At 44.0% G+C, this 14,554-nt stretch overlaps 1 protein-coding gene across 1 annotated transcript in view; it reads right to left on the minus strand.

The window, feature by feature from the left end:
- Positions 1 to 706: 706 nt before the first annotated feature.
- Positions 707 to 14,554, minus strand: part of UTP15 (UTP15 small subunit processome component) — a 73,627-nt gene continuing 59,779 nt past the window's right edge. Inside the window, exons 11-13 of the mRNA XM_085873744.1 lie at positions 13,575 to 13,699; positions 9,810 to 9,868; positions 707 to 1,339 (exon numbers count right to left, since the gene is read on the minus strand). Of these exons, the coding sequence (XP_085729870.1) occupies positions 1,137 to 1,339; positions 9,810 to 9,868; positions 13,575 to 13,699 (387 nt within the window). The 3' untranslated portion in view covers positions 707 to 1,136. The remainder of the gene's footprint in view (positions 1,340 to 9,809; positions 9,869 to 13,574; positions 13,700 to 14,554) is intronic.

Below are 14,554 nucleotides of genomic sequence, written 5' to 3' on the forward strand. Positions count from 1 at the left end.
CTGCCTCACACCTTGCTTGCTCAGCTTGGTGCCACAGAAACCAAGGCCTTCAAAATCATTGGAATTTCCCGTTATGAAGTCGAGTCTATGGACCTGTCACTGTCACATCACAGAGGTTGGTGGTCCCTCTTTCTCTTCCGCCTTTCACCCTCTGCTCATTATGTATTGCCCAGGCTTCTTTAGGGTAAACGCTGTCCACTATCAATCAACCCCCTTCTGTTGAAACTCCCAAAATCCAGGATCACAGTCCACGTCCAATCATTCATTCATCTTTTTCCCCACCTGTGGAACAAACTTTCACATTCTCTTCAATCTCAGCCTTCCCTTCTGGTCTTCAAGACAGCTGTTCATCAACATCTCAGATCATCGCTCATCCAAAACCATGAGCTTTTCTACCCCCATTAACTCTTCACAAGCCCATCTGTTTCCAAATTTCCAGTTTTTTCTTCCTGGAGTTTGCTTCTGTAACCATCTAGACCACCCCGTGTGTCCTCCCCAGCCCTCTTTCTTCCCCACATCCCCTAGTTCTCCCAGTCTCCCTCTATTTTGCCCCTCAACCTTGCGGTCAGTGTGTCCACCCCACCCCCCCCTCTCTCTCTACTGTTCCTTTTGTTCTGTTACGTCCTGATCCATTCTGTGTTCTGACTCCTCCACAAGCCTGAACTTTGTATTAAAACACACAAACAAAAAAAGAAAACAGCAGGAGTCCTATATCAATATCTATTCAACACACCATTTACACCCCCAGATCAAACAAAAGAAAATAATAATAATCTTGGGTTTCGACTCGATACACTCCAAGAATTCACTGCGAGAACAAATCCAGGGAGCTTTGTTCGACCGATTAGCAAAACCACATCAATTGCTCGAAGATGGCAAATGGACAATGTACAAACATGTTGGTGGATGGACAAAGGAACAACACCCATCCAAGATAACCCTCCCCATTTACCCTAATTGCAAGGAGTATACCACAAAAACGGCGATGCATTACAAATCTCAAGGGTCTCGGGTAAATCCTGCAAAAGACAGAGAGACGTGAACTGGCAAGTTTCATATAGCCAGTGGGTACTCGGAGGGAGCACGTAAGGTTGGCGAACCTAAATTCACCATTGTGAGAGAACAAGAACGCTCATTCAAAATGTGGAGTCCACAGCACCGGAGTTGTCTCCAACGACTTCAATCTCCTTAGAGACCGTGGCTGCAAACAGCGTGTCCATCATGCCCAGGATTTCCATCATGTTCTCTTGGTATTTGACTTCAAGTTGCATCAGGTGTAATAGCTTCACAATTCGTTCATCGACTACAGAGGATGTTCCCAGGCTTGGGCTGTATATGTCTGCAACAAGAAATATTCATTATGAGAAATTTCAGCTCTCAATTCATTCACCTAGCAAGAAGTGCACACACACACACACCACATGTGTGCCCCCCTCCCATCCCCACTCCACTGTCAAGCAAAAATGGCTACACACACAATTAGAAACACTAATACAGTGCACGTTTAAAACCCAATCGCTGTACTTACAGGGATGATAGGCTGAATTTGAAAAATTAGCAGAATGCATCAGCAAGACAGTTTGAGGAAAGCTCCGTTATGCAAGCATGAAAGTTTCTAAATTGTTTAATTTTGTTGTAGTGAATGGCTGGTCCGCATTTCAAAACGTATCGTTTAATAACAGCAAAAGGGAACAAAATAATAATAATAATAATAATAATAATTTTTTTTTTTTTTAAAGGATAAATTGATACAGCCAACAATGTGTGACGAAACTCGAAACAACCTCACATTTTCCCAAGAAAAGACCGACATGTAATATGCAACAAAAATCGTCTCCCAATTCAATGAGATATCTTTTCAGTTTTAGTAAAAAAAAAAAAAAAAAAAAAAACGTTTTACAGGAAACTAATACAGGATTAAATGATTCAATCAGCACCACACTAGGTTCGACAAGGTCACGAAATTATCAATGTTGACAAGCACGACTTCTTAAAATACCCAAATGGGCTCAAATTTGTCATCAATGGACCACATGCCTGACAAAGCGTTGGTGCCACCAAAGCAGTTCCTGGGCAAGGGTTATGCCAAGCAAATTGTCATTGCCTTCCCAGGAGTCAGTCAAGACAGGAATTTGTAATTTGTTCAGTGTGCTGCTAACAACTCCCTCACTCTTCACGAAAGACAACATGGGACAATCATTATGTACCAACCACCTGCGTTGGCAGACAAGTCCTCCAGCTTAACGTCCTCGCGATGGACAGCGCACACGTTGATGTATCACACCAGAGGGAGAGTTCACAGCTGGATGAAGATTTTTAACCCAGTCTAGACAGCTCAAAGGAAAGTGTGGATTACCTTGAAGCTGTGCTGCCAGTCCTTTTGCTGTACACTCCAACAAATCTTCAGAAATTTAGCTGAAGCAAGACAACTACAGGTACCACATAAATGCTACCGATTATATTTGAATGTGTCTGTTATTATTCCATGTTTGGCATTTCTTGCAAATAAACCTGTAATCAACTTTATCATTTCACTTTTGCAATATCATGGGAGCACAAATTATCTGAATTATCACAAACACCATGAATGAACACCGAAATGATCGGCGTTACAAATAACTTGTAATGCCGATCATTTCAGTGGTTGCTCCACATGCAAGTCAAATCTGCTTCCGACGACTTCCGCCTCAATCAAAGCTAAGTTCTCCGAACCGGAAGCGGCGTGTTTTTTTTTGTTTTGTTCTACTTTCGTAGCTGTGTGCCGTTTGTTTTTGTTGAACATTTTCCCATGTTAAATCGTACCTTGTTATCGACATCGTTAAATTGTGTTTTCTTGTAGCCTCGGACTACTCATCAGATAGCCAGGAGCAAAAACCGTCTTGGTTTTGAGGTTGTTTGTCATTTTGTTTCTTTTTTTGTCCCCAAAATATTTTGCCCTTTTTGCCATTTCAACATTATCCTATTCCCCCCCTCCTTGCTTGAAAATACCCCTCCAAAACACAATCTCATTCTGCCTTCCACTTGTACTTCCTGGAGCTCTTTCTTTAGCTCTCCCTTTTCCTAACACCTTTCTTGGAGAAAGCGATTCTTCCCGTTAAAGCTTTTACAAACATGTTAAAATGATTCACTTTCCTTATTTCTTTGTCATGAGTACCCCCACATGTTGTTCTTCTTCTAGTTCATAATCACAAGGCATATTTTGCAAACCCGTCTCTCAGCTTAGCACTGTGTCCGTCAACCCTCGTCCGGTTCCTACAGCAAGACCTTTCTCCACGCCTTCAATAATAATTTCTTCAACCTATCCCATGATCTCAACATTTACAAATTTATTATTCTGAGATTAAGAAGTCCAGTTTTGCAGAGGTCGTCTGCACACACCCAAATCCCCTTCGTGTTATTTTGCAGTGTCAAAACCCTCCACGTCAGTGCCCTCCACCACATCTACAACCCCATGTCCTTCCAACTCCACCACTTTTGTGTATCGACCTTCTTCAGCATCCTTCCACTTCAGGTCCCCCCCTTTCTGAAACCCCCCTCACTTTCTCCAAGCTTCCCCCTGACCCCACCCTCTCCAGGCTTCCCCCTTGTCTCGTCCCTTTCAGTTTTGCCCCTTGTCAATTCCCTCTCAGATGCCCCTCAACCCACCACCCCCCTCACCCCATCCCTGTCCCTCACTGTGTGGATCTCAAACACCTGAGGTCTCTGCTCCAACCTGACAGATCTCTCATCTGTTTAACAGAATCCTTTCTTCCACAGAATGCCCGACTCCTCAGTGTCTCTCACTGGCTATTGCTTCTCAGATTTGATAAGCCTGAACCCCGTCCTGGTGGCGGAGTTGCACTTTACATTAAGAACTTCATTTTTCACTGTCCATGTACTGATCTTACATCTCCCAACCCCCAAGAGCACCTTTGGCTGTGACTTCCCCTCCACTCCCACCTCTTGTTTGTCTTTGTGTTGTTCCTTCCTCCAAACAGTGGTGACTATCTCGATCTATCTATCTCTATCTCTCTATCTCTGAACAACTTTTAACCACCCACTCCAACCCTCTCTTCTTCACATGTGGCAATTTCAATTGTCACCATGAAAATTGGCTGGGTGTTGATACCTCTCGTCAGCCATGGAACCTCAGCGACTCAACCTGTGAACTTTCTGACCTGGATTTCTCTCATTGGCAAATCCTCTCTTCTGGACTTGGCGATGACAAGTTTCCTCACAAGTGTCTCCTGTTTTTCCTCTGCTCCAATTGGTTAATCTGATAGCTTTCTGTCCCCACCCACCCAGTCATACCCAACTGCTCCTGGACTCTGCGTCTTTTGCAACTAAGAAGGTGGAGAAGTTTCTGTCAACCTTCGACTGATTCTGAAACTGGACCGAAAGGCATCAACTAATGTGTCCCAAAAACCTGCTATGGTGGGTCTGCACATCCTTAAAATTTATTTTTTGGTATACATAGTCAAGGTTCATGGAAGAGCTAGTACGAGTACACCGAAAAGATCAGGATGCAACAGGACAAAAGGAACAGTAGAAAGAGGGGGGAAACACCAACAGCAGAGTTAACGGCCAAGATGGAGGAAAACTTGGACAGACAATAGGTGTGGGGCTGGAATGAGGGGAAGGAGAGGATGCATGGGATGGACAAGATAGATACAGAAGCAAACTCTCAGAAGGGAAAAGTGGAAATTTGGAAGGAGGGCGGCTTGCACATTCTCTTTCTGCCCTTTTCACTGTATTATTTGCCAAAGGTAATCTTCCATCTGCTTGGAAATACACCATAGGGCGCACAGGTCAGATCAGGTATGGGAGCATGCACCATAGCAGCACGTCACTGCATCCACTTTCCGCCAGTACTCCAGGGGACTCCATCTGGCAATCCCCCTGGCAGATGCCTGGCCATTTCCATCTCCTTGAGATGCTGATCAACTTGCCGCAACCATGAGGCAAGTGGTCGGCCTCCTCCACTCACGAGGCTCCCTTGCCGAGATAATCTGGTGAGCAGGATCAGCGTTAGGAAAACGAGCCATATGTCCATACAGCCGCAGCTGACGCTCACGAACGATGCAGGTAACAAATCTCATCTGAGTCTCTCCCAGCACACGCTCGTTGGACACAATGTCTGGCCAGTGATCGTCAAGGATTTTCCAAAGAGACCTGGTACCAAAGGAGTTAAGTGTCCATCTCAGATCCTTGGTCAGAGTCCAAGTCCCATCAATAGAGCAAGACTGGAAGCACCAAGTACCTGAAGACTCAGACTTTCATCCTCCTGCATAGGTACCAACAGCACCACACCACATGATCCAGTGAATCCATGACTCCCCAGGCCCAACCCAGACATCCATTGACCTCTGGCTCGCATGCGTAGACATGCATATCACTGTCAATGTAAGTTAATTTCTCCGTGACCTCAACATCCTCACCACAAACAGGAATAGACAAGATGTCATTGAAAGCCTGGATCTTAGTTTTGACCGAGAAAACCCATAATCCCAATGGCTCAGACTCCTCATTCAGTGTCAGCAGTGCCCCCGTAAGGATATCCTGACATTCCCAAAATGATGCAATGCAGTTTGACCTCTCTGACATCCTCCCCAGAATCCAGTCCAGTGTGTGTGTGTGTGTGTGTGTGTGTGTGTGTGTGTGTGTGTGTGTGTGTGTGTGTGTGTGTGTGTGTGTGTGTGTGTGTGTGTGTGTGTGTGTGTGTGTGTGTGTGTGTGTGTGTGTGTGTGTGCAGTACACACCCCTGACAAACCAACTGGAAATAAGTCAGTGATACAACCACCACACCTCACAGCACTCTCAGTCACAGAGTATAGTTCAGAAATCAGATTGATCAGTTTTGGTGGCACCCCACGAAGACAGAGAATCCTCTCGAGGGCATTCTGATTCATTGATTCGAACGCTTTGCTGAGATCAACATAGGCTGTGAGCAACCCCTGCTGAAGCTCTTGCCTGAATTTGGTGAGGACCAGAAGAGCAATAATACTTATCAATTATCAATCGTTGACCTCTTTGGTGGAAAGCCCGACTGTTCTGGGCACTGGTGCTCAAGCAGATGGTGGTTAACCCTTTCAAGAATTATCCAAGCAAAGACCTTGCTCGGCACTGAGAGCAGCGTCGCCCCTCAGTACTTGGTGCGGTCCTGATGATCACTCCTCCCTTTCCAGAGAGGAACAACAAATCCCCTTTTCCAGTCAGTTTGGATGACACTTCTGCTCCAGAGAACAGAACTGCATGCAACAACATCAGTACAGAATTTCTACCAGCCTTGAGAAGTTCAGCATCGATGCCACAGATCCCAGGAGCTTGAACCCCTTTCAACTGGTTCATGACAACCTGTATTTCCACAAACAAAGGTGGTTCACAGTTGATTTGAGGGTCAGCAGTCATGACAGCAGCACCCTGATATCCAACTCAACAGCTTCTGGGTCAGCCTGGTACATCCGCCCGAAGTGACCGACCCAGTGGGCCTTCACTTCACACTCCTCTTTCAAGAGTCCACCACCTCCGCTCCAACTGCAGTACACCGAGGGACCGGCTTGGAGGAATGCAATGCACAAATTCTTCTGTAAGCAGGATAAGAATCATCTGACCACACGTGATGCCCCTCCACAGATTCCTCGCACATTGGCCTCCTTGTCCGCCATCAGTGCACACAGTTTTACGCCTCAGCTCCCTGAACAGCTCAGTTCTGCCATTAAACCTGGCCCTGCGACTCTGCTCAATGGTATCCAGTGTCCCTTGAGAGACAAAGTTCTCCTTCACCTGATGGTGGGCTGCACGACACCCACCAGCAACATCAAGCATGGTAGTTTTGAAGGCACTCCACAACTCTTTAGGATTCCCAGAAACCCACACACCCCCCAAATCCGCACTCAGCCTGTCTGCATACTCCTCAGCTACCCTCTCATCCATATGAGCTTGCAATATCCAGCCTTGGCTGGGATGGTAACATTCCCCTGGATTTAAGCTGTGACAACAGAGTTGCTACCACAAGCCTGTGGTTGGTATTGAGGAACTGGGCACTTCAGTAGATCCTACAGTTCTGAAGCATCCTTCAGCAAACATCGATGAGCACATGGTCAATCTCCTTTCCCACACCACCAGCGTTGGAATACCAAGTCCAGTGATCAACCTGTGGTCCCTGAAACCATGAACCAGAAACCATGCAAACTCAAGGAACTTAGTGCTTTTCTGGTTCTCAGGTCCAGACCCATGGGGACCGACACGTCTCCTAACCATCCCCATCATTTCCAGTTGATGCATTGAAATCCCCCAAGACTAGAAGAGTATCTCGCCTGGGGCACTGATGAACCAGACGAGAGCGTGGCATAAAATGCCTCCTTCACGGTGAGATCACTCACCAAAGTCAGAGCACATACAGAGACCAGGGAAACTACACCCAAGGAGTGACGAATCCTTAGTCCCATAATACGCTCATTGACCAGTATCACCTCAATTCACATTGGAGTCAGCTTATTGGACACAGCGACAGCAACTCCTTGGGCATAGATGGAAACCATCAGAGCGACCAGACCACTAGTTGGTGTAACCACCCGCCATTATCTCACCACTATCAGGTCTCCGAACCTCAGTACTGCAATGCTGATGTTCAAACTCTGGAGTTCAGATGATAGCAGAAACAGGCGATCATCCTCTGAGAGCAAGGATATTCCAGACACCCGTCCGAAGGACCACCTTAGGTTAACCCGAGACAACCGTTTGGTGAATGACACCTCAGCACCACCGCAACCTGACCCAGGAAGGTTACCCTGTGCTTTTCTTCCCATCATCAAAGAATAGGGGGGGGTCCATAAGGCTTGGCCCCACTCCAGTCATCTGGTGAGCTGCCCTGTGAAAGGCATCTGCACAGGAGGTACTCTCATGGAGTGGGTTTTCAGTTTTATTTGCATTTTGCAGAATGAAATGTTCTACCGTGGTCAGTGCAAATCCTGCCACCAACCTCTTTGAAAAGGTAACCCAACTGCAGAACGACGTCTACAAACGCAGTTGGGCACCAGATACGGATGGCCGTTGGCTCACAAGGAGCTCCTCCCCCCTTTGCAGGTTTTGTTTTTAATCCTGCTAGCTGTCCATATCCCTAAACCCTCCTCACCAGGAAACCTGGTGGGGGAGACTGTTTAGTCACGGACAACCCGACCATGGTTTACCTGGTACCTGTAAGCAAGTTAAAGATCTGATCTGGCATGACCTGACAATTACACACGCAGTCCAACATAAACCCTTTCTGGTGAAACCACCAAAATCCAGGATCACTGCTCACCTCCACTCATTCATTCATCTATTTTTTTCCCACCTGTGGAATCAACTTCCACATTCTATTCAACCTCATTCTTCCATCCAGGTCTTCAAGACAGCTGGTCACCATCATCTCAGATCATCCCCAATCCAAAATAATGATCTCTTCTACCCTCGTTAACCTCCACCCACAAGCCCACCTCATTCCAAATTTCTAGTGTTTTTTTTTTTCCATCCTGAGTGTTTGCTTCTGTATCTGCCTTGTCCACCCCATGCGTCCACCCCTTCCCCTCATTATGAATGTGTCGATGGTATGCCCCCACCAGCATGAGATATCCCACTCTTAGGTTTGATTTCAAAGGTCATTAAAAAAAAGTCACATGAAAGCACAAAAGAGAAGAGAGATAAGTACGAGACAACATCAGATGCTTCCAACTCAGACAACGTCTGCAAAATGATATATATATTTTTAAGCACACATGACCTTTGGCTTTTGACCTGTTGAACCCAAAGCACAATCCCTTCATCCTTCTGTTACATTCTATACTTATGACAAGTTTGGTCGAAACCCCTTCGGTAGTGTTCACAAGTTATTGGGGTAACAGAAAACCGATAACGGACGGATGCACAGATGGACAGCCCAGAAACACAATGCCTTCGGCCTTCGGCCACGAAAAAAAAACAACAAAAAAACTTTTGGAGAAAACAAAGTTTTTATGCAGTGGCCTGGAAAGGGTCCATCCCGACCAGGTACGAGAAGCTCGTGAAATGGAACAAAAAACATTGTCCGTGATGTTCCAGATTTAATGCCTTCACAAAACTTAACAAGAGGTTAATCATTTCAGTACTTATTCATGGTGTTTGTGATTACTCAGATAATTTGTGCTCCCGTGATACTCACCCTCCCTTGTTTTTATACGAGGTACACACTCCATTTTACTCGTCTTGCTTCAATGAGTTACTTTGTTACATATGAGGCTCATTGGCAGCCCTCCTTGTAGTGGATCTGTTTATTCCTTTGTGATCGAACTTTGGCATTCCATGATGCTCTTGGAAAACGTCTCCAGAAATATTCAGAAAAAGAAACAAAGCCCCTCCCGAACTAAGTTTCAAAGAACTCGCTGATGAAGATGATGACGACAACTGTTTTACCGTGGCGTTTACATTCATTGAGCCACTGGATAGTGCTGGAAAATACGATACCATCTTCATTTAACCACATGCTCTTTGCCATTTTTCTTGTCGTACACAAGAACGTAAAACTTAACAAATGGATTAAATACAACCACAAGCAAAGGCACAATACTCGTAAATGAGTGCAACACACAGACATCACTCCATCACACATTCCACTCATGAATGGGAGAAGTTTGTTTGCATGCCCAAACTTGTGTACCATTTCCTAAAGTGGCACTTTTATATAATTTTAAACAACAGGTTTGTGGTTGACCAGCTTTCTCAACAAAAGTCTTCATTCAAAAAAATCATTTAAATATCTCACACACTTGATCGAAAGGACTCTCAAAATTCAGAAATGGAAGTTCTCCGCTTACCGATGAGCTTCTCTGCTACAGTGACGAGTACATTTGTGAACCGAGCATCAAATATATGCCTATGATGAGGGAGGGAGGGGGGAGAACAGGTGCAACATGAAGGTGCGTCATCATAACCGATCCTTAAAATGCAAGGCATCAGTCATATTGAAATAAATAAATAAAAGAATACAAAATTATTGACGAGTACAGTGGATCGAGTGCTTTCCAACAAGGATGGAACGACAATATTTCCAGTGTACTTTCTTGTTTCAAGACAGGAGGAGCTTTGCATTGAAGATCTTGGAAAGGTCCTTAAATTGACCGGATAATCAGGCCACTTGTCATATTTAGAGTTTGCAAATTCTCCTTGGCGAATGAGTTGAATGTTCTCCTTGCAATTCTCCTTGGCGAATGGCGAATCCTTGACTTAAAACCGGAAAATCCTTTTTACCCTTGCTCGAGGAGAGGGTATTGCATTTGGATCCGTTCATCTATCTGTCTGTTTGTCCGCACAAAACATGAGTATGGTTTTTTTTCTGCAACTGCTTGTCGGATTGAAGCAAAAATTTCACCAAAGGAGTGACTACTCGTGTAGAATGTATCAATAATAATTATAACTAGACGACCCATGAAAAATTGGGTTCCCGTTGTGACAGTGGTTGATTAAAAAAAAAAATCATTTCAAAAGAAAAAAGATAGCTCCAGCGAGCTATACTGCTGAGGTTGTTTGCATTGATCAAATAATCCCGAAGAGTACTTGATTGAATCGGGAATTGATTTTTTAATAATTTTTTTCATTGCCCGATTTGAATGAAACTTGATACTTCACACAGCAGGAGAATGGTAAGGTGGGCCGAAAATTTTTGCGATATCGTGTACTGTTTTGGCTGTATTTCGGGAACATACATACATACATACATACAAGATGAGAGTTTTAGTAATATATAGATAGATGTCAACCATCACATAGTGTAGCAGTCATGTTGAAAAAAGGGGAAAAAAAATTGGACCTCTATCTCCAAATTCACACCAAGGAAAAAAATTGAAACTTGGCACGTGGCAAGTACTTCTCATAGGGAATAATTATGATGTTATAGGTACCTTTGTTATGACGTCATAATTGCATACATAGAATGCTACATCCGATCAGGATTAAAAATTTTGAGGGTCATCTTGGGATAATTTGGTCGGCAGAAAAACAAAAATTGACGACATCATCGCTCATGTGGTTCGGCAACATTTAAAAAAAATTTTTTTTTTAACTTTCAAAATTCTTCTTCTTTGAAACGGTTGAACAGATTATTAAAAGGTGAAACTCTTTTATATTTTTGATTTTTTTTATGCACCGTCAAGGCTCGTATGAGAGCAAACACACAGACCGTACAACAAAGGGAGCAGGAGACAAGAGAGGTGGGAGAGCGAAGAACAAAACAGTGGGGAACAGAGATATGAGATCTGTGGAAGGGAGAGGGATGGGATGGGGAACACTGGGTAAACAAGATGAACACGACAGGGACTTTCAAGTCCTTAGACGACAGCGACTTTCAGGAAGGAAAGCAGGGAATTTGAAGGAGGTGGGTTTGGGGTGGATTAACTGGGGTAGAAAATATCGTGGTTTTGAATGGGGGAAGATAAGAGATGGTGGTGAACAGCTGTTTTGAAGATCTGAAGGGAAGAGTGAGATTGAAGAGCGTGTGGGAGTTTGTTCCAAAGGCAGGAAAAAAGAGGAATGAAAGAGTGAAGGTGAGCAGTGATTCTTTATTTTGGTAGTTTTACCAGAAAGGGGTTACTGGCAGACCTTGAGCACTCTGTGGAAATATGGGGGGGGGGTCATATCTCAGACAGAAGGGGGCAAGGCCAGATAGGAGATGGTAGAAGACAGAAAGACCACCGACCTACCTGCGGTGAGAGAGTGAGAGATCCAAAGACTCAGCCTCGTCGCGGGAGATACCAATGATCCGAAATGCCTTGGATTCCACAGCATGAAACCGAGAAAGGTGAGAAGCAGGAACACCAGCCCAAAAGGAAGAGCAGCACTTCACCAGGCTGCAGACAAAAGCCTTGTATGTGGTCAGGAGCTCAGGTGTGCCAAGGAAGGAATTTGCATGATGGAGGATGCCCAGTCGGCTACTGGTTTTGGAGGCCAGATTGGAAATGTGGCTATCCCAGGAAAGATTATGGCAGAAAGTGAGACCCAGAAGCTTGAATGAAAGGAGTTCTTCAAGAGGATTGTTGAGAAAGTAGATGGGGGGGGGGAAGGGGGTTCCAGACGGTCCTTTCGCAGAGACATAGTGAGAGTGAGATTTGTCAGGGCTGAAAGACATGTTCCACGTGTTGGACCAGCTTGTGATTTTGATCTGATCTGCAGAGTGAAGAGACTGCTGTTTGCCAATCTGAGGGATAATACAGCTATGATCATCTATCCATGAGGAACAAGACATCCCTACCGATGACGTCATATGCCACATGGTTTGGCAGTCATATTGGATTGACCCTAAAACCTATAAAATTCTCAAGAACAGCTGGACAGATCGAGAGGCAACTTCACACGTTTCCCAAGCCTTGGGGATTCCAGGGTGTTCATGAATAATTGATGGGTCACATGGTCTAGCAGCCATATTGAATTGAACGAAAATCTTAAAAAAAACAAAACAAAAAAAAAAAAACGATTGAACCGCTTCATCAATCCATGTGAAACTTCATAACTATGATCTCGTCATGATGGAGAATATACGTTTAAAATTTCAACCTGATCGGATACATGGTCTGGCAGGCAGAATGATTGAAATGTTTTGAATCTGGATTCTTTTTTTCTTTTTTTTGAAGAAGGCTCACTTGATGGGTTTGAGGGTCGATGAGTAGCAGCTATCATCCTAGCCAGGTTCTTCCTGATGACTTCATCTTTGCTCTTTGCTTGTTCAGGTTCCTTGTGATAACTCCAATTTAAATGAAATGGAAGACAAAATTGGTACAGTCCTGGATTTAATTTATTTTAATCTCATTCTCGATTGAAATGAATAATAATAATAATAAAAATGTCATGGGTCAGGGTCAGGTGTCCGATCAAAGTGGGGTTGCATCAAAGCGGGATATCTTAGTACCCGGTCAGCACTGCCAACAGTAAGAACGTGACAGTTGTAGTTACGTCTATCATCAATTACGCAACACACCAGTACACAAACACCCCACAAAACAAGTCCTGGCAAGGGTCTGCAATCTCTGATTGCTCTTTTTCTTCTTATTGACTTGCTTTCATTGACTGAACAGTGAAAACCCAGTTCTGTGCTCCAAACTTCTGCCCCATGTGAGGAAAGCAAAACCTGTGGGAGAAGCCAGTTTTGTACTCAGAGATTCAATTGGAATGCCAAATTTAAAACACACAATGCTTTGTTACAAATAAAAGCTTGTTTCTGAGACCGAGTCCCTGTTAAAATTAATAAATACATCTCCTCCTCCTCCCTTTATTAGGGGTTAAAGTTCAACAGTACCAAGCTTCTGCCCTGCCTTGACCATAATACTCCTCCACTTTTGCCTGTCCTCGGCCAACTCTCTACACTCTCCAACCACCCCCACCTAATTGATATCCCTCCTCACACAATCTTCCCATCTCAACCTTGGTCTACCTATTTTCCTCCTACCTTGCTTTCTCAACCTATCCGCTCTGTTTGTCATTCTCCCTCTCACCCCATCTGCACCGTGTCCAGCCCACTTCAGTTGACTTTTTACCAACCTGGTGAAACTCGGATTGCCATTTCAAAACAACAATGAGCATGGGGTACGCACATGATGAGCAAATTGAGTAGCACAGTCAGCTGCTCGTCATTGCGGCCAGCCAGCGCACTCTCCAGTTTTCCCCTCCTGATGAGCTCCTGCATTATGCTCACCTGGAGCTCAATCGACGTGTGTGGCTGAGGGAACATGAGGTCCATGGACAGCAAAAGTGCTTGGATCATAAAAATGTTGCAGCAACATATTTAACAGCTTTCCTTGATCATAATTTTCAAAGCAATGCAAATAGCAGAAGCAAAATGACACTAACTTAATTAAAAAGTTCGGACAACTATGGCTGCTCCATTTGCAGGCACACAAAGGATGTTAAACTTTAAAAATAAAAATAAAACTATTAATGTTCATATTCTCCCTAAGCACAACAATCATATAAAAAAACATGATGATGCATTGCATTAAAATAGTATATTGCTTCAATGCATGCAGGAAAATAGTTTAAATGGCAAATACATCGGCATTTCCAGTTAGCCGAAGGAGCTGACATAATATGTATGCAAAATAAGTTGGGGAAACTGGAGAATTGTAAACAAATATAAAAATACAATGCATGTAATCATATATATATATATATATATATATATATATATATATATATATATATATATATATATATATATATATATATATATGTTTCGGTTCGCGCTATCTTCGACTTTGTTCTGCGCTCGAGTAACGTGATATTTGGCTTACATTATCTCAAAGACCATATGAGGTGTATGGTACAAAAAAAGTAAATAAAATGGTTCTGAAACAGTGAAATCGTATTCCACTTACTGCATTAAAGTAAAATTACGACTGATACTCTGCATCAGTTCCTTTCTCAAACACACCCACCCCAACATGTCACGCAGAGCGCGGGTTATGCTAGTATATATAAAATCTGAATCAAACCCCCTAACTTGACGAGGCAGCAGGGCACAGATCGAGTCCCATCACAGCAATTGCTGCACGACCCGTCAACAAGTGTCGCCTGC

Source organism: Eptatretus burgeri, chromosome 3, assembly GCF_056783735.1.
Source record: "Eptatretus burgeri isolate ZD-2024b chromosome 3, Ebu_testis_v1, whole genome shotgun sequence".
NCBI classification, from domain to species: domain Eukaryota; kingdom Metazoa; phylum Chordata; class Myxini; order Myxiniformes; family Myxinidae; genus Eptatretus; species Eptatretus burgeri.